Source organism: Dreissena polymorpha, chromosome 13 (assembly GCF_020536995.1).
Source record: "Dreissena polymorpha isolate Duluth1 chromosome 13, UMN_Dpol_1.0, whole genome shotgun sequence".
Taxonomy (NCBI): domain Eukaryota; kingdom Metazoa; phylum Mollusca; class Bivalvia; order Myida; family Dreissenidae; genus Dreissena; species Dreissena polymorpha.
In genome coordinates, this window is record NC_068367.1 from 38,686,056 (window position 1) to 38,708,376 (window position 22,321).

Genomic DNA, 22,321 nt, shown 5'->3' on the forward strand with positions numbered 1-22,321 from the left:
TTGAAGTTAGTCACTAAATGCTTTATATTGATACATGTAAACATTGGATCTAAAAAGCTCCAGTAAAAAAGACAAGAATATAATTAAAGAAAGAAAAAGAAGTAACCCTCAACTGGGCTCGAACCACTGACCCCTGGAGTAAATGTCTATCGCGTAGACCACTCGGCCATCCGTGCTCATACAATGCGCGATGTATTTTATACTTCATATAAGAAATCCTCGTAGTATCACAAAATATAACGACAAGAACAGAACGCTCCTTATTATTTAATCGTTTCGCTTTTCAACGCTTTAAAAAATTTTGGTTTTTAAATCGTCAAAACATGCATAATGTAGCGCCCATCTCTATAGGGCTTGTAATTGTTGGTTGGTAACGTCAGTATTAATGAAAAACAAGTCAGTTTGACGCTTTACTTTTTATTTCTCTGCCATTTAATGGCTTGTAATATAGCGTCAAAATTCAACTGTTACAGTTCTTGGCATATAATATTAACAAATAAAAATGTGGTTTAATGATTTGAGTGTCCACGTCGTCTTTTAAAAAGGGTACAGTCCACTAATAAATTAAGTGCAATGACACATGCTTATTAAATATATAAAGTAGTAGCGAAAAGCGGAAAGGAATTTCATCTAAATTAAATATGTTTCTTATTCTTATTCAGATTTATCAATCAAACGTACTTTAACAATGATCGTTTCCGTTATTTTAATATTTCGCTTAAGATGTTATGCGACAAGTGTTTAAAGTTATGAAAGTTTTAAGTGTTTTTGAATCGTTAAAACCGCTCCTTTTATACCCATAGATGGGCAAAAACCCCAAACTGGACAAAGACCAAATAAAACCCACTTAAAACCCGTTTTTGTCCCATCCCCAAAAACGTCAAAATAATGACCAACAAAAAGAACGCTCAGTCTCAAAAATAACCCATTTATGGAACGCGTTCCATGGATACCGGGAGGAAGCGGACAAAAACTGTCGCCATATTGGAAATCGATAAAAATCTATCAAAATTACTTAAATAATCAATTTTTGACATTAAAACCTACCGAATTCATAAAAGAGAACGATCTTTTCATCTTTCTCGCAAGTTACAATATTTCAGACGACACAAATACAGTAGAACTTAACCTACGGCCCAGCATTCAAGACAAAATGGTGGAACACATGTTGACAACAATAAACTTTCTGACAATAAAATTGGATTTAAAAGGGTAAAATACAATGCTTTACAATAAACACTGAGGAGTTATCTTTATAATTATTAGTTTTATGAAATACTTGAGCGAATAATATTAATAACACGGGAAGAATCTTCATCAAACAACAAGTGTTTAAACATGAAACGACAAAATCATTGGAAAACTTAACACAATTCACTGTACATTTTGCCTAAATGATTGATTATACAATATGCTCGTGAGGTAAAAATGTATTTGTGAGTTGTTGCTATCAACAAAATAGTGGAGATAAATTGGAAAATGTTTAGCTCAGGAAATAAAGTAAATAGGTAAGTATTATGAATGTTATATGTAAATGATATACATATTGTAAACTGTCGAACAACAACAATGTGCGGGTCACGTCATTATAATGGATATTTTAGAGCATGGTAAATGTTCAGTATTACTGTTTCCTCACAAATATCATAACTGCAACGAACATTTGCGAATCTTTTTTTATTTTGTCAATTTACCACAACTTGAAAAGGCAACTTTATAAAAGAAAAGGAATCGAGCAATATTGATATGAGCTTTCAAGTTTTTAAACATGATCACTCGTTTAAATTTACAAAATCACAATTTATCGATCATGTTAGTTTTGTGTTGTCCATTATTTAATTACAGCAGCAGCATTTCAACGTTGCTGCAGATGTATCTTCGCTTTGCAATATTTTCGGTGAAGGCGGCTGGTGTTTTTGTTCTTCTTCACTTTTAATTTTTGCTATGTTAACTTCTTTCTCAAGATTATCGCTTTGTTTAGCAGGTTGGGGATTTGATGTCCGAATATCGGAATCGTACATTTCAGAAGCGAGCAGGGTCTCTCTGCGGTAAATTATCTCCGTTTTGTCTGTTTTCCGTACGTCTTTCTTTTCACCTTCATCTTTGATGTCGATTTCCTCTGTTTTCCTAGTTTTCATCACATCTCGTTTTTCAACTTCATCTTTGATGTCAATTCCCTCTGTTTTCCTAGTTTTCTTCACATCTCTCTTTTCACCTTCATCTTTGATGTCAATTCCCTCTGTTTTCCTAGTTTTCATCACATCTCTTTTTTCAACTTCATCTTTGATGTCAATTCCCTCTGTTTTCCTAGTTTTCTTCACATCTCTCTTTTCACCTTCATCTTTGATGTCATTTCCCTCTGTTTTCTTAGTCTTCATTATATCTCTCTTTTCACTTTCATCGTTTGCAAATGCCTTGTTGTCTTCACCGCCAATCGGTTCGTATTCTTCCATCTCTGTCAAAACGAAGGTACCAAGAGAACCAAGGCCTTTAAATGTTTCTGTTAGTTTTTTGTTTGTTTCAAAGTCGGCTGTAACTGTGCCAAAAACTACGTATTTTTCTGTCAACTCTTTCTCCAAAATTTCTATCGATCTCCGAATTTTAGCAATATCTGAATCTGCAGATTCCATGCATTTAATATCCGCTTCTAAAGGTTTTAACTTTTCATCGATTTCTTTCACGAAAACTTGGTATTTCGATTCAATTGTAGCACCTTCATTGTTTATTGCCGTCAAAATATTGCCAGCTTTGTCCTTTATATCTTTAATAAGCGTTTCTTGTGCCTCTTCCACTTGTTTAACCAAATATTCTCGTTCCATATTAACCTCTTTGATTCTGTAATTTAATGTTTCTTGTTTCTTCAAAGCCTGCTGTTGCATTGTGAAAAACTTCAGCTTGGTTTGGTATTTTTCGTCTGCGATGTCAGTCATATCATATTTGATACAATCTTCTTTCTCTTCAACCTTTTCCAGCAGACATTTAATACACAGAAATGTCCCGTGTGTGAAACATATTGAAGATGCCGATTTTGAGTGAGCTTTACATAAAACAGTATACGCCATTGTTTAACGTGCCTTCAGACCTTAACTGGAAAGATAATTGAATAATTACGATTTCAAACACGATGGTTGCGTATTGTTAATCGTCTATCTCGTTATTTTGATGTTTACGATAACAAATACCAAGAAAAGGATGCTTAATGCTTTCGAATTGAACATTTATATAAAAACGATCTTGTTCATCGTATATCCATATTACAATTCGCTTCAACAGCTTATATTTATCAGGAATTAATTAACCAAAACAAACTCAGTAGACAAACTAATGAAATTATAACAAACATTCGAAGCACAATTTTTCAACTTCGATGGAAATAAATAAGATATTTCTTACTAAATAAATGCTTAATTCGAATTGCACTATATATAAAAAAGCCTACTGTTAACTTTTATAATACTCCTGCTATTTTCTTATATAAAAAGTAATCATAAAACTGACAACATTTAGGGTAGTTAATAACATGATCATATTCGAGTTTGAGTAAAATCAAGCTAAGCAATAGCATATGTATATATTTTTAATCTTGCACGGTCAAGACACAATTAATATGTAAATAGGATATACCTTATCAAATAGGTGAAATTGTAGTCATCATATCTGTAATGCGGTATAAATATATATTTTCAGTATATATTGCCAGTAGCGTACCTATACGAAAAGAAACATTATGGGCCGTTCTCTGTGAAAAATGGGGTTTAATGCATGTGCGTAAAGTGTCGTCCCAGATAAGCATGTGCAGTCCGCACAGGCTAATCAGGTTCGACACTTTCCGCTTTTATGATAATTTTCGTTTCAATAAAGTCTCTTAGCAAAAATCCAGTTTAGGCGGAAAGTGTCGCCCTTGATTAGCCTGTATGGACTGCACAGGCTAATCTGGGACGACACTTAACGCGCATGCATTAAACCCCCTTTTCACGGAGCACGGCACATATTTATTATAAGGGAGAATCAATAAGCAAATGTTTCACAATAGAAAGCTTAATACTAGTATTCTTGGGTTTAATAAACAACATATGAGTCGCGTTCTGAGAAAACTGGGCATAATGCATGTGCGTAAAGTGTCGTCCCAGATTAGCCTGTGCTGTCCGCACAGGCTAATCAGGGACAACATTTCCCGCCTGAACTGGATTTTCGTGTAGAAGAGACTACCTTTAAACGAAAAAAAAACATAAAGCGGAAAATGTCGTCCCTGATAAGCATGTGCAGACTGCACAGGCTAATCTGGGACGACTCTTTACGCACTGCATTATGCCCAGTTTTCTCATAACGCGACTCATAGATACTTTAAATCGTATGTAAACAATTGTACGTGTACCTTTAAAAATGGCCACAGTACAAGTTTAAAGCAGCGAACAAGTGTCCCTTACTACCGGTATATCACCTACACAAAAAGAAACAAACGTAGTTAAGTGTAAAAAGCATTAATTATTTACGTACCTCAATACAAATTTATTTAAAGAAAACACATACTTTCATTTTATCCTAAAATTAAAATTATTAGTATATAAAAAACATATAACCATTACCATTCTAGAGAGAAACTTTTCATGAATGGGGCACATTGCCACGAACTTTCTCGAATCAAAACTAAGTCAGTGGTCATTTCAAACATATATCCTTCTTATTCAGAGAATTAAAATAACAGAAAACAGTTTATCCATTTATGTCATTACTATGATTCATATACAGACTGTTTAAGCAGAAACAGATAAGAAATATAAATTGCCAATCGATATGCTGATATTAATGCACACCGTCTTCGATATTGAGATGATTTATCGATTATCTTATCTAATTTCAATAAGAAAACTTGATATCTATTAAATATGTTGAATGCGAAACAAGAAAGAATGTTATTTTCAACGTCAATACAAATACAAACGAAAGAACATACAATAAAGCGTATATGCCCAAACTAGCTGGTCCTGTAATGTTTTAAAAACTTAGGCGTGTATTAGAATTGTTTTAACGAAATCATTTGTTCATTTATGAAACAAGTACATAATCTAAGATAAATGATAAATTATACGAAATATCAAAGATTATCATATAAGCATAACACATTTATAATTTTATTAAAGGTATGTGCATGCATGTTAATTACACATAATGATTTTAGTTGATGAACGATGTTATAGTACAAGTAGGACACACGAAGCCAGACACATCAAATGATGTATTGATCATTTCTTCGATCGAAGCATGTTTTCAATGACTTCGATACTACACTTATGATGAATTACCAGCGCAAAGTTTCATGTTATTTGCAATATCTTCTTCTTTTAATCGTTTTTGTATCAGAACAATACGGAATCCGGATAGTGCCATCTATAATCTCGCACTTCGTTCATCAAGGGCGACACTAGACACACGAAGCGATACTCGATATTTGTCTTGATAGTCGCGGCGATGCACGATATTTATCTTAACAGTCGCGGCGACGCACGATAGTGTTCTTGACAGTCGCGGCGACGCACGATAGTGTTCTTGACAGTCGCGGCGACGCACGATAGTTTTCCTGACAGTCGCGTCGACGCACGATATATTTAACACGATATATCGCCTTTTGGGCTACCTACTCAAGGGCGATATATCGTGTCAGATATATCGTGCGTCGCGGCGACTGTCAAGAAAAATATCAAGTATCGCTTCGTATGTCTAGTGTCGCACTTGATGAATGAAGTGCGTGATTAAAGATGGCTCTATCCGGATTCCGTAGAACAATCATATCAGCGATAGTATCACTGCGTACATATTGTGTCGCGTTTTTTATTGTACTGGATATCCACATTCATGCAAATTCAACACACACCCGCCTGCAGATATTTTGCTCGTAACAACTTCGCATGTCTTCCACACGTGTTACATTCAGCAATCATAGGCGGCAGTAGGCGACATATCACTTAATATATGACAGGTTTCACAGGGCAGATGGCGTCCATGGCCATCAGTTAGGCGGTGCCACCAGGATGACAAATGGCTTAATATTGTTCAAAATATTGTGTTTAATATACCACGCCCTATGGCCAACTTTGCATTTCATTGTTTCTTAGGCTAACGTTTAGGTATCAGAAGAATGTATCAATGTACGTACGTAATGTTGCCTGTGCGGCTCTTTAGAAAGCCATGTAGAGTTATATGTGTTTCTCATATTTGATCATACAATCAATTTAACTCTAGCATCAGTAGCACTTAGAAAGTGCCACAGCGTGAAAGTTGACCAGAATCTTTAGCACAATAATTATCTAAACAGTGTATGCATTTGCGACAAATGCCGCAACCTAAGGACTACCTTGTCTTTTACACCAATGTCTATTTTAGATATGAAAACATATGAATTCATAATTTACTTTATATAAAAGGCTTTCACATTATGAAATTCGTTTTACTTCACTGAGAAAACACAATACAATTCTCGCTCATATCTATATCTGCGTAATTTACGTCATTTCTGAAAATGATAACATCCTTGGTTACATGCATTCTATGCGATTTGTCTGCAATCATTCCATTGGAAAACTTGTCTTAAACTTAAACTTAAATTCAGTATAATACAACATATTTATTAAATTAATAAAATTTTCGTTCGATTTACCGCGCCTTAAATAAAGACGGATAAAGTGATCCCGGTATAATCCCCCGCCACATTATAAGTTTGATGTGCTGTGAGAAATATAATTTTAGATTTATTACTTACGATATTTAGTAATTTGTCACCATTTCGACACCGCTTAACTCCTGGTCATGTATGCCATCTGCCATGGGAAACATCTTTTATAGATATAATGACATTTGGCCAACTGCCGATTATCATTGCTGCATGTAACCCGTGTGGAAGACATGCGAACTAGCGAAATATCTTCAGGCGAATTCGTAGTTTGCGCGTGTAGGTGGATATCCACTACAATAAAACGCGATTATTCCCATTTTTTAATTATTTTATCGATTTATTCTGACATGGAATAGAACATTTATCGTCAAGTAAGTTGTCTTTTATCGGCATGTACGTTTGCTTGCTTAACAATTCTTCATACCTAAATGTTAACTCGTATTCTCGTTTAAATGCTTATACTAATTATATGAGTGTTAGTTTGCCCTTTTAAAAAAATCATAATTATTCAGCCATCGAGCGATAGAACAGCATTTTAAAAATTGAATGTACTTTTTGCTGTTATGATTATCACCCAAGCAAGCAAGAAATTTACATAAATATGAAACAATATCTCTTTAATTTAATACGTTCAATTGAAATTTTAATGTTTATACGCGTATATTCAAATTATGTGTATCGATATGCAGAAGATACTCTAAATGGCATTATAAGAAATTTTAATTAATGTGCTTTTGCAACGTAACTAAAGAACCGTATTTATATTACATCGTAAATTGAATAACCAAGTTTGCTACATTTACGTAATTTCACGCAACAGCAGTTTAAGGGAATCGAATCTGAAAGTCACATAATTGTTATTGATAGAGTATTGTGATTTTAAAAAAAGGATCGGAATAGCAATATTGTCTGTGCGCACAGAATACGAAAGATATATTATAATTATAGGAATATGAAGACACGCTAACGCAAAAATCTATGCTACTAAATGGGCGCATATGCACTTATTGCATTTGACTGTATATTCTTTTATTAACTATTTACTTAATGAAAATTATATTTATAACAGTTATTATCAGCACGGTAATGATAAAAAATAACTTTCATGCAATCTCAGGCTCTTATTCAAAACATACTTAAACACTGCATCTTTTCCTTCAAGCATATCAACGTTTTATTTTTTTAAACGTTTACACACGGAATACACATCTGTTTTAAACGCCACACTCGACACGACCTACGCGATTCTATGTTATAAATTTACATTGCTTAAAGGGGCCTTTTCACAGATTTTGGCATGTTTTGAAGTTTGTCATTAAATGCTTTATATTGATAAATGTAAACATTAAATTGTAAAAGCTCCAGAAAAAAATCAAAAATAAAATTTTTAAAAGGAAAAAAAAATAGTAGCCCCCAGCAGGGCTCGAACCAGTGACCCCCAGAATCCTGAAGTAAAAACGCATTAGCCAACTGAGCTATCCTGCCAAGCAAACAAAAGGTGCGTATTTTATACGTTATATAAGCAATCTTCGTAGTTTCACAAATTTAAACGACAACAACAGAACTCTCTAAATTATTCAATCGTTTCGCGTTGCAACGCTTTATAATATTTAGGGTTTTAAATCGTCAAACGATGCATATAATGGCTATAGTAGACCATGGCAAATGTTCAGTAATACTGTTTCCTCACAAATATCATAAGTAAACCGAAAATTTGCGAATCTGAAACAACTTTTTTCAATTTTGTCAATTTACCAAACCGTGAAAAGATCCCTTTAAGAAACAATCAACAATCATGTATAGAATGATACACGGCACTGTTATTTCTTTCTAAATTGATACAAATTAACTTACTGTAATCGTCATCGTCGATAATATTGACATTAACCACCCGAACCCTTCTAGACAAAACAAATTCGCCAAATCGAAGAACCTTAACGACAAGAAACGTTGCAGAGCAAATGTGTATTTTTATACAGTAGCATTGAGCGATAAATGAAAAAATAATTAGTCATGGGCAAGTTGCAAAAAGGGTGCATGGTGCTATTAAAAATGTGTCATTTAATAAGACTGTATCTGACCGAAATAAGCACTGTATATAGAGGATAAGTGAATTAGAATTCTTAAGAAAATGTCAATGGCATGTAACGGTAACCTTGCGTGCTTCACTGCAGCAATTAATGACAGAACAGTTGGCGATTGGTTCTTGATGAACATCGCGGGAATGCAGTACAAACACTGCGGAATGCAGTACAAACACTGCAAGGCCATCGAGAGGAAGAATTAATCTATGTTTCCGGTGGTGTGGTCCCCACAATCTATGTCATTAAGTTACATTTGTGTTTTAGCAATTGGCAAATAGTATGTCAATGCATATTCTCTAATTTTCAAAACGGTACTTTGTAAAGGACTTTTAAGACCATACACATTTGTGGATTTGTTAAGATTACCTGTGATTTATCTGTTCCAACCAGGGGCCGTATTCCAGAAGCATCTTAAGTTAAATTTTATTATTATTCTTAAATTGGGAAATGTTCTTAAGTGTTTCATTTCCAATTGCAATAGTTTTGCATCAAGAATTACATCAAAATAACATCATTATGTCAATGTTATTTTAGGAATACCAAAAGAAACATGTGATTCCTTATCTAGTACAGAAATACAAAACATGGTAGTTTTGAACTTAAGTGAAATTATTTAAGAAATGACTTAAGATGTTTCTGGAATACCACCCCAGGCACTATAACAGAAGATGCTTGCATTTTTTTTATACATTTTATGCATTGCATTAAACCACATATAAACTCCACAATTGTAATTTTTCATATTTACATTGGTTGTACTTTAAAAATGTTCTTAAAAACATTACAAAACATATTAATTAGCATGTTTACCTTTTTAAACTTCTAAAAAAGTCGTTTTATTTCGTTCAACCAATCCTAAAATAGACTCAAAAAGTTTACCATAGAATCCAGTTGGTATGACTTGAAGACAAATAAAAAACAATATTTGATCAATGAAAAGTATATTACATACAATACAAACATATGCCAAACCAAATAAGATGATCTCGAGTTGGGACATATTAGGTCGGATAACCGGAAACAAAGTTTTGCAAGTGTAAACAACAACAACAATAACACATCAACGATAGCATCACATATTTCAACCACCACTCAGGGATGTTACGTTAACTCTTTCAGTTCTGGAACCGAATTATAAAGGCCTTTGCAAACTGTTTGGATCCAGATGAGACGCCACAGAACGTGGCGTCTCATAAGGATCCAAACTGTTTGCTATTCTGATAGTATTGTTTAAAACAAATCGAAGAAAATGCTAATTTTAGAAATTCAGCAGACGACATTTTAGCAGACGACAAATTGCCCAGCATGCAAAGGGTTAACACGTATTGACAGATACATGTAGTGCGAGCAGTTTGCGCCCATCCATTAACATAAGTGTCGGTTTGCGCATGGCTGTATGCATGGGAAGTAAAACAAATTCACTAATTGATAGGATCTGTTATACTGGTATACTTGCGTGTTATTTTCAGCTAAAGTAATGAACGTTCAATTACGCACTATTAATACTTGAATTGAGGTCAACATTCATATTTAATTGCATATTTATTTGCAATCAAATCAATATGTGACCTGTGGACATTTTTAAGGATATTTCAAATGAAATGTGTTTTAAATTAAGGTAAGGTATTCACTATTCTTGTAATATTGAAATAAAATTCATGAACATGCAGTCCCGACAATTATAATACTGATTTTGAAATATTAAATGATTCCAAAATAAATGTTTTGTTATGTGTTTGCCTACCATTAATAAACAAATGTTCATCACAATCCACTATTATATTGACAGTAAATATATTTTGAATAAACATATATTCAAAATAGTCCTCAAATGATCGGAGGCATACAAGTGAGAAAAGTACATTTATTTGGAAAGAACATATGAAACTATAATTACTCTACAATGTAAATGGTCATGGTATTAATTTTTGATCATAAGAACCAATTAGGTTGAACAGTTTAAATAAAAAACATATTTGTTGTACAAATATAAAATTAAGGGTCTTAATGTTAATAACATTTCGAAAAACTTCAACATACACACTGAAATCTTTGGTTTTGAAAATTATACAAACAACCTTGCTCATTATTGCGACAATTCGAATGGTAAAAAACCACGACGAATTTACGTTATAAACTACTTGTACATAACTAACAAGCTTTTGCTAAATAATAGTCAAACAACACTTACACAACAGTTAAATACGTTTAAATGAAAATACCCCAACCGTTGCGATGTACTTATCAATTGCTTTAAATGAAGACATTAAACCCAAAAATCTTCATAATTGAAACCGATATGTTGATGCAAAGATGTTAATTTAAAATCTTTGGTTGATATATTTTATGTTGCTAATTTCCTGCACTGATGCTGGCAACAACATGACATGGGTCCTCATCATTATTGCCTAAAACCCCTCTTTGAAACCTCGCGGAAAAAGTATAAAACATTATAGTTACAAATATTTTCTGACCGACATACCTTTTCTTACCTAACAAAAGTAAGAAAATGAAAAAAATGTACATCATAATGTAAACAGTGTTACACAACATTAAATGACCATCCTGCGGCTGATTCCTTAATCAAAATCGGAAACGATGAGAGAGTACCAATAAATATAAGTCTATTAAACAGAGCAATCGAAAAGCTAAAGTAGTAATTAAAGCATTTTCAAGCACACAGATTGGATATACTAAGGTAGGACGGATGCAGGGCAAACATAATGCTGCGTGATTGTTAATCGCAGCATATAACGCAATCATGAATTGCCTCGCAAGGCAATTCTGGCTTGAATCTAACAACAAATAGTATCGCCAAAAAATCTATACAGCTTAAACATGCTTCAAATATGCGTCACTCACCAAGGACAGTATTACCTAAATTTACATAGCACGTATATTCGTCTCCAGGGCAATTGGCCATTTACCAGCTGTCAATCATATGATAAGACAAGACAAGACAGTTTATTAAAATTTGTTCACATCACATCATCTTAACTAATTAAAATCTACATGCAATTTTTCACATATTATAACATATATCTTAAAGTGATATTATGGGCATTTTTCACTGTTGAATTGAGCTGAAAAGAATAAACAGGTCAAAAGAATTAGTTAAAATGTGGTAACTGAGCAATTATCTACAACTCATCTTGTTACTAGTTGTTTATTAAAATATATATTATTTTCGATAGTTTACATGTCCTCTAAGCCGAAATGATCCGTAAAACAAAATTGTGTCTTTGTGTCGTATGAATGAATCGGCATGAAAACTACATTAAGACTCACATCGTACATCAAATCATTTCTGTCGTCAGTTGTCAAAACGAAAGTACGGTTGATATTCAAATGGATTATTTTTGTCTTTCCGGGATATTGTAATAATATTGTTGATGCTGCATTAACAAGTATAAGTGTATATGAAGTGAAAACATCCCCCCCCCTTAAAAAAATCAACGGTTGCAATATACACTTATATATTGTTAGATGCCCATAATATCACTTTAACATAATATGTCGTATCAATAATAGGACTCGATAAGACCGCTGTCAACCAATCAGATTTCGATTTTTGACACACCCATTTAGTCCGACTTTGTTAAGTAAAATTAGTATAATATATTAGAAAACACTTTATTTGATGCGAAGATGCCACAGACTGAAACTCTTTTATGCTGAAAAAGTCAAATTAACTAGTTGCTTTAGCAACAGCCATATTTCAATTTAATGTTTTGTGCATGGTTCCTCTTTACCGTTCGAACATATTACCATCACGCAATTCTATCCATGCGTAATTAATATTGTAAATTTACTATGTATGCAAGATAATATTCAAATTTAAGTATTACCATTGCAATTGTTCGTGTTGGTGAAATAAAATTAAAGTAACATCACAATTAATATATATTACATTATGTCAGCCCTGTAATAGCGGGATTCACATTATTAGATAAAATGTATGTGAATTTCGGGAATTAATATAATTTCTGAATATTTGTTGTTCGATAAACCGTCTTTTTAAATTCTATACATAATCTCAAAATTTGCGTCGTCTGCTACCGTTTGTCTGGGTTTTCTAATCTCTTGTTCACGTAAAATGGCGGTCGAAGCAATTAGCCGAGTTGTCAATTAATATTTTAAACTGACAGAAATTATTTTCCAACACATCGTATGTTAATGTGTTGCTCCATAACTAAATATTACTCAATTACTCGATAATAAATAGTTCTAGATCTACAAAACAAAGTGACGCGATATTGACGTAAATCAAATATCGATCGACTAGAATTTTATTACTTCAAACTGCTCGTACATATGTGTCATTCAACATATAATGGATACTTACAACTTTGAACAAAAATGAATTGCCCCAAACAACACTGATCATTTCAAACTATCCATCTGCAAGACAACTATTATTTCAAATTACGAACTAGAGTTTTCTCATTATCATGACTGATACCTCCACGCCGTTTTGACGACTTTGTTGTAGGGCAAATAACCCACGAATATGTGGATTGGTTTAACAAAAGTGTCTTACACATTCACACTTTATGGTGACGACATATTTGAAGTAAAAATTCAATTGCTGGAGGAATGCGAAAGTACTTCGCGTCAACAAACTAATGCCGTAATGGCATTTTTGTTTGCCGCCTGATAGACCAAAAACGTCGAGTTACGCTTTTATAAATGTACATCGACCTTCAAATGTGCATCCGATCCATGTTACAATTCCTGCTTAAAATAGGCAGCAACTTGGCATCGGATTAAACGGAATTACATGCATAACTTAACACTGATAGCAAACTGTTCCCATAAAACATTATACAGTTTTAATTATTGTTATTTTAAAACTGGCATTATCTCACCCATGTTTTATATTTCAGGGGAGAGTGCTTTAAACCAACACTATGGACGGTTTGGAGGTAGATAATATCGCTAGCGTCACCAATCTGAACAACACAGACATTAACGCTCCTGTACAAGAAAATTCGGATGCGTCTCTTTTTGCTTATCTATTTGCTGGCAAGCTGATCTGCAGTTTAGGTTCAGCCTTAAATATCATAAACATTTTAGTCCTTGCTCAGAAGGAGCTGAGTGAATCACCTTACGTTTATCTGTTGGCATTAGCCGTTTCAGACTTGACATTTCTGCTGCTGTCTTTGGTACACTTGATATCGTATTCCATTTCCAGAAGCTATTACATCGCTTTCTTCAACGCGTACATTTTCTTCGTCATTGGCAACATATGCTTTAACGCAAGCGTCTGGCTCATCGTCTTCATCACAATCGAGCGACTGACCTTCGTAGTTCGACCGCTACAACCCAAACCATCACGCAAGAAAGCTTTGATATCGATTTCCGTCATCGTAGCCTTAGCAACGCTCATTAACATACCTCGTGTTTTTTGTTTCCAGATACAAGAACAAGACAACATATACTACCCTAACGGAACGGATTTTAGGGAAAGCAATACATTTTTATACCTTAGCTGGTTTCATTCGGTCATTATCAACTTTATCCCCAACATTACTCTAATTCTAACAAACTCGGTGCTAATTTGGACGCTTAAAAAGGCTGAACATGACCGACTTGTGCTTAGGAGCAATCAAGCCCAGGCGGCCAGTCGTGACCAAAGAAGGCTTACTAGAATGTTGGTGGTGATCGTTATCGTATTCTTCTTTTGCACCATCCCTTCGGCGTTCTCGGACGATCCCATTTCGCACGCCCTCTTCGGAAAGGGAAAGACGTGGACGGAATTCGTGAACTCCCAGGGGAACGTGACGTTGATATACGTGTCCAATTTGCTTCTCTACACCAACTCGGCGATGAATTTCGTCCTCTACTGCGCGTTTAATCGGAAATTCAGGGATGCCACGAAAGCATTGTTTTGGACGATCACGATAAATGTACGCCGTTCCGTTCGAAATCAAACTCGAAATTCGACCTCTGAAGTTTACAGTTCGGGGGAAAGAAGTCCACAAGTTTCAAACCGTATTAATACCAAACTGTAACATAACGATTCTAATGAGTTAACATATTGTCAAAATTAAGTTCAAAATAAAAAGGCATTTTATGATACAATATTATTTATCCAGTATTACATTTTGCTGTTCTTGGTTTTGGTTTAAATTTTCAATATACAAACGTTTATTATTTCAGCAAGTATTGAATTTCTTTTTTAAATGCGCTCTGATTTAGGATACGTTTTGAAATGTGTTTTTTACCCAAATCCGATATCAGATCACTATCGATATTTAAATACATATGGCAAAGATAAATATTGACACGAATGAAATAGTATGTATATAATCCTTTCTAAATGTTCTATATAGTTTTATTCTGTGTAAATTAAACCTTAAAGTTGCGTTAATGCGCTTTTCATAATGATATATATATATATATATATATATATATATATATATATATATATATATATATATATATATATATATATATATATATATATATATATATATTAGTTTGCCAATGTCAATGTCATGTTACATACTCGGTGAAATAAGCATAGCATCGTTTGCATCATTTTTACATACTGTAATTTTCTTATTTACGTTTACAATAAACTCCTCTCGGAGGTACGATGAAATGTTTATAATAGATTTCACAAAATAATCCACCTCGTCGATCATTTAACATCAGTATGAGTTGGTTCATAATGTTCAATAAATTTGTCGGTGCTCATGCAAGTCTCTCTGGCTTGCCCATATACCCGATGTATACGTTGACGAAACAACGTTGACCTAATCTAGGTCTGAATGCGGTGTATAAATTTCACAGCATTAGATGTGTGTGGTCTTGATGAAGAAATAATTTGATACAATACATTTGGCCGAGTAAATGTCTAACCTTCGCATCGTAGTGCCTAACCACGTTGTACTTATGTTGGTGGCATTTAACTGTTTCAAAGCGTATCTTTTCTACGGGCTTCGAACGACGAACACCAATTAGGCTCGCACGACTGCTACCATTTTTTAGTACAGGTTATACAACTCCGACGATGGTTTATATTACACATCATCATCACATCATCATCATCATCATCATCATCATCATCATCATCATCATCATCATCATCATCATCATCATCATCATCATCATCATCATCATCATCATCGTCATCATCATCATCATCGTCGTCGTCGTCGTCGTCGTCGTCGTCGTCGTCGTCGTCTTCGGCATCATCAACATTAACATAAATACCATTTATATATATATATATATATTTACTAATAAACCTCCCAAAAGTTTGAATCCAGCGAGTCAGTTGAACATAATAAGTAAAGGACAGGGCGGAGAATCAGTTTCCAACATAACAGTAGGTGATTTTTTTTAAAATAAAAGGACGAATTACGTTAGGTATAAGTTACATTTGTATGTTTTTGTGTTCCAAAGACCTCCTTAGTAAATTGAATGTTCTAAAAAGCATGCACAGTAAAGTTTCTTAATCTAATCGTTTAGTAAGAATATCCATTTAAATGTATATTAACGGATTTATTACCACTCAAATATCAATTTCAGCTTTTTATTTCGATAAACGATTAAAGTAGTCAAAATTAAAGTGACGCACAACATGTATAACTAGTATGATTTTTGTGAAAGTCGGTTATGTATAAACCTGTTTAAAAGGAAGAGGCAGGTATAAGTAGAAGCGCTGAAGGACCATATATTGCTATATTTAAAAACGTTTCGATTTCATGGCTATTCCGTCTTTGTTAATAGTTGACACACTTGAACAAAGTCTGGCATATATTGATAGACCATTTTAGCCAGTGACATGTATGCTTGACTTTAAATATAGAACATTGTCGTCGTTTTCGTGACGGACTACGTTAACTTCAGGTCATTGTGCTATATCTATCATGCCACCACATTCGTTATCATTCAGGAAGATTTTTTTTAAAGTAACGCTTTACTAAAACGGTAATTAGAATGTGCGTACAGACCTGAGAAGCTATCGTATAGTCACGGTATCTTCAGGTCACAATATACTAAATATTTTCCCTATATAAGTCAATGTAAAAGCGACACCTTTAAGCGAAAATGAATTCAACAATTTGCACAAAGAGACCCAAAAACAATATATTTTTAAAGGGCTTTCTTAGCAAAATCGATGTAAGCAATACAACAAATATGCCATGTACAAATCCTGCGAGAACTCGACACTAGTTTTAATCGATTGTTTTGCACCTTCTTTTTTCGGCCGTTTTCTAGTGGGGTGTTATCTTTTTCGGTGCAATTATTTTGCTATAGTCTCTTACTTGATCATATTTCAGGGCTTAAGTGGTGAACACCTATGCGTACACTATCAATATCTCCAAAAGATAAAACGTGAACAACATTCTAAATTGTAAGACATGCCTTCGAGTAAAATAGGATTATTGAGGTTCTCCATTCGATTATAAACCCTTTGCATGCTGGGAAATTTGTCGTCTGCTAAAATGTCGTCTGCTGAATTTCTAAAATTAGCATTTTCTTCGATTTTTTCAAAGAATATTATCAGAATAGCAAACAGTTTGGAGAACGTGGCGTCTCATCTGGATCCAAACTGTTTGCAAAAGCCTTCAAAATTCGGTTCCCGCACTGAAAGGGTTAAGTATAATGTTACCTTCAGTTTTCGCGAACAAGTTCTATATTTTATAAAAACGAAACAGATAATTACGTCCTTGTTATCATTTTAAGATGGCAATATGAGAAATTATTATAAGATGACGTAACATACCACAATTACGAGATATATAAAGACGACTTATCATTTATCTTTATCTACCCATATGGAAACATGTGCATTCACCAATACATATGAAAAGCAAAAAGCCACAAATTACTTCCTTGTCCAATGTATGAAAGAAGTCATTTTCTGTATGTACAGAGTGTTTACTTATTATTATGTTTTGTTGTTATAAATCTAGTTAAACTGAATGCCAACCCTTACAATTAATTAATACAAAATTAGCGGTCAATTATTCGACCGAACAAAAAAAACTTAAATTGAATATTTTTCATCAGGGAGGGAACATAAGTGTTTATGGTTTTAATTAATCTGATACAATTTTATAGTATGTGTATTATAACTATTTGTAAACGTATTTGCCAAATAATTAAATGATAGACACAATTTGGCTTCAAAATAATGGAGCGAAATCAAAATGAAAATAAACATTTTTATTTCAATTCCAATGTGCATGTAATCAAAACCCAGAAAGTAAAATGCATAGCGTACATAGTCCATATTTCTACTGGACCCATAAGCCTTATTTTAATGCTGCTTTATGTCGAGTGATTTTTTAACGACCAATGAAGAGAATATACAGCTTCAGATAATTGAACAGAAGAAAACAAACCTGCTTAGAGAGAAAAAAGGATGCGGATAAAATGGACATGCCGGTAGTCCGACGAACATTTATAAATACAAATACTCATAAACTATCTAGGCGGTAATGCAATTTATTGAACAGTATTATTTAGAATCGTATTTCTTAAACAAGAGCGTCTTTGATATATTACATACATTATAAATAACAGATTTGTCACATGAAATTACTAACTTTTAGAATTTATATACATACATCGTAATCGTCTTAAAAATGTGGCCTGGATTCTCGCTTGAACTATAGTTAAGTTATGTTATTGTTATTCCATATGAATGGCTATCTTGGGATATCATTTGTTCTAACAAAGAGTTCACATTCACGTTTCTAAACTTATATTTCAAACGCATTCTTCACTTATTTTGCTATCAGTGCGCGGTACACGTGAACGGTTGTAATGGGTACCGACAAGGAAAGCAACTTCTACAAAGGCTGTAACACACCATGCACGAATTGGATCCCCTGTCATAATTAAATGCCTTTGCAACGTAATTTTTTCCATAAGAAGCCAAACTACGGATGCAAATAAATTTTGAAATAATATCTTGAAAATGTCAATACATCGGAATAAAACGTAACGGCTTATGCTAGCAGAGACTAATTTATCACGAAAAATTGTAATCTCAAAATAAAAACACTGTACTTGAACAATAAAATTATTCAAATTAACTCTGAATAATTATCGATACGCGTCCTTCTTTGCAACCACTCAAAGCGAACATGTGCCGAAAACTCAATTCAAAACTTCCCTTATACAATATACTTAACAGCTAAATAATCATTATATTATTTGCCTATAAATTTATACAAAAAACAGTTGTATGTACTAATACAATGGAATAACCGTGCTAAAAGTAATCACTAAGAAGACGGACGGATGGACGGACGGACGGACAGACAGACATAATCACTTATTGCAGCTGTCGCAATTCAAAGAGTTTTCAATCTAGTGCAAACACCTATTCGTTTTAAATAAAAGAAACAGTTAATGTGGTATCGAGAATGAAACTTGCCAAAAATTAAAAGTTCTAAAATATTATTACTGCAAAGTCATATGCTTGTGGAATTCAAAGCCGACTAAAAACAATCACTTTCAAATTATATTGATAAGAACTTAAACGTTATGTTAGCTACATAAAAACGTCAAACAGACGGAAAGAAAAGCTAATTCGATTATGCTCACTTACAGCTTTGTTACGAAGGGGAAAAGATATGAATTTATTTTTCCCAAAATTTAACAATCCAGCGTTATATGTGTGTAGAGGACTTACGCAAATATTGTATTATGGTAAACGTACTATGCCCTCCCTCAATCGTCCCTATCATTTGAAAGCATTCGATATTATTTGTTGTAATACTGTACCGTAGTAAACAAGATGCTATCAGAAATATTACACTTCCTTTCAACTCTTAAATCTGATTTTATTTTAGATCTCTTGTAACACAAATGAAGTTGTGTTGCGTTTACGAACATTCATAAAAGTGAAAAATTAGCGTTAATTATTAATAATGAGCTTTTGTATCTATACGTTAAATATCTTCTCCCATTTCTTTAAAAGTTTGAGATTTTGTTTGATATTCTTTGAATACTTCGTGGGGAGTAATCAATATGTACTCAAAAAATGAATAGGCTACACTCCGAAAGGATTAAGAAAAATATGTCTCTGTATTCTGCATTTTCTCTAATAGCAATCTATCTCAACATTTAATTTAATTTGAAACAAGTCTATGTTAAAAGAATAATGTTCCTGACAAGAAAACGCAATACAACAAAAATATTTAAAAACAAGACTTGCTGTCCTCCAATACTTATTGTTTAATGCCCAAAACTAAGAATAATAAATCAAGATTGACCGAAAATTACCTGTTTGCGCCGCCGATTGACGTCCGCCATAGCCCACCATTAAAACCAGGATTTTAAACATTTATAAAACACCAGGTTAACAAATAAAAGTCAATATTTCAATATTGTTCACTTTCCACTTAATAACATATTTGTATACTTTGCAGAATCCTTGAACTACTTAACATGAAAGAAGACTTTTTCTTTAACGTTATTTTGGTTATTTTTAATATTTATATAATGCATGGATATATCCACACAATGAAGTACTTAACTACATGCTAAATAATAATGACAACACGTACAACAGCATCAAGGATGGCACACAAAAATCAAGAGGTTCAAACTAACCCGAAGCCATTGCTGAGTATCAGGGCAGATGCTGTTCATAACGCTTTTTCAGATTTGATAAGATATTAAGGAATACTTCAATGCACCTGGATGTTAAGTAGTTATTTTGCACTGAACCATTTATATTAATCTCAATTTTGGCTTCACTTAACACATCTGCATTTGTTGGTTATAGGAATGTGTATACAGATTGGATAAATACTAAAGTACACCATGGCGTTTCACATTTATTCCATAAAGGGCGAAAAGTATCGTTATTTTTAGTTCATTCTTGTTTAAAACTCATATTCATTTTAATCTAACTGGATTTTATTGTAACAAATGTGACAATTTTATGCAAACATAAAGTCGCTCCAATAAAACATTCAATATTGAGATGTAGTATAATTCATTACATTGTTAATACGAAGGACTCAATAATTGTCACTTATTTTCCTCGACATTGTCAATCTGTATGACAAACTCGGACAAATATAATAAGTGAATCGCTAAAAGTGTCTTAAACTATTTACAAATTTGCGTTAAGTATCGCATACACTGATGCCCTATCGACATGTCTAAAAAATCTACCGGTTAATACAAGATGACTTGCTTTTACACAAAATCATCTTTATAGGGACTCAATACTTGTAAAACTGCGAACACTGGCAAAATGCTACCAAATGTACTGCTGTTACAATTTCTTTCTTTCCGATCACGTGTTTAATCATCCATGCACTTTTGAGAAAATTCACCAATCAGTTAAAGAGGAATTGTCACCACAGTTTAATTTTTATAAATAGTATACATTGGTAAAAATAACAAATGGTCGTAATTATTACAGAAATATTGCAGTCAAAAGTGTTTCCTTTTCGTTCAAATTATGATAATTCAGCTCTAAACTTAAAGTACAAGAAGTAATAAAAAAACTTGAGTAAACAATATTTGTTGACCTAAATACTTCATATAAAAAACAGACATATAACCATAATTTAACCAAAAATGCTCGATACCAGAATTCCATCCATGATGATTTTTTTCAACTCATTACGGTCATTCAGCAGTGAAACTTTAAGCGAGGTCCACGTAGCACTGAAAGGGTTGAGGCACGAGTTTTTGATAACAATAATTATATTATTATAGCGAAGACAAATACAACGAGGCATACAGCTGCAAAAACCATTTGAAGCAAAAAAGAAACACATAACCTACAAATAATGGACATTCACAGGTGAAAGTTCTTTTTTTGGGAATCTGCAAAGAATCTCAAGAACATTTGAGTGCATATAGTGTTTAGGTGCTATATATTACCTTGCAAAGCATGACAAAGTGTCTAGTATTGTTTAAAAACTGATCACAGTAAAAATACAATCTTGATGATCACATACACGTGAAGTTGTGAATCATTTAGAGAAGTCAGCTCAGCAGTTTAAGACGAGTTATGCACATTATTGTTGAGACTATATATTCTATAGTAAAAACCTGTATATCGACATCGTGTTCTTATCTTTTTCCGTTATTATAAAATCGCCATTAGGTAACACGTTTTTGTGTTCAAAAGTTCCACCATTTTGTCTAAGCAACTTCCTGTTATATGTTCCGTCTGGATAGAGCTGGTGAATGGACGGAGGAACTGTGTCGCAAACATTAATATAACCATGGCGATCTCAGGAAGGGCACACAGGCTTACATATTTTTTTGCATTTGCGATTAAAGGTTGTATCGATATTGCCGTTGCTTGTCTTTTTAATTATTTCTCCATTGGATTCCCCAACACCGAAACATGTGATGAAGATGTTTCCCGCATTGTCCAAAGATATTGAACATGGGCTTTTGAACGCTTTCTTTAGACATTGAGTTTGCTTGGGTTCATTTTTTAACTCATTTCTACGATGTCGACGTCATTTCTAGATGCGTAGATGAGGTTACCATTTTTGTTTAAGCAAACGGCCTTGCAGTTTGATTTAGTCTCAACCTGATTACCAACTTCTCCAAAATCACCTTT

The 22,321-nt window shown here is 33.4% G+C and overlaps 1 protein-coding gene across 3 annotated transcripts; it reads right to left on the minus strand.

The window, feature by feature from the left end:
• Window positions 1-433: 433 nt before the first annotated feature.
• LOC127856021 (uncharacterized) lies at window positions 434-4,764 on the minus strand. 3 transcript variants are annotated; one of them, XM_052391993.1, is made up of 5 exons: window positions 4,587-4,764; window positions 4,376-4,441; window positions 3,625-3,708; window positions 2,336-3,087; window positions 434-2,215 (listed from the first exon to the last, which is right to left on the minus strand). In XM_052391993.1, the coding sequence occupies exons 4-5, from the start codon at window positions 3,060-3,062 to the stop codon at window positions 1,836-1,838; spliced, it is 1,107 nt and encodes a 368-aa protein (XP_052247953.1). In that variant the 5' UTR covers window positions 3,063-3,087; window positions 3,625-3,708; window positions 4,376-4,441; window positions 4,587-4,764; the 3' UTR covers window positions 434-1,835. The 3 variants fall into 3 exon arrangements, with proteins under 3 accessions (XP_052247953.1, XP_052247952.1, XP_052247951.1); XM_052391992.1 differs by having other exon boundaries at window positions 434-3,087; window positions 3,625-3,657; window positions 4,587-4,746; XM_052391991.1 differs by having other exon boundaries at window positions 434-3,087; window positions 4,587-4,746.
• Window positions 4,765-22,321: the final 17,557 nt, after the last annotated feature.

Bases quoted from the DNA above. Each gene is read 5' to 3' on its own strand.
- LOC127856021 (XM_052391992.1), bottom strand. From the start codon at position 3,062: ATGGCGTATACTGTTTTATGTAAAGCTCACTCAAAATCGGCATCTTCA.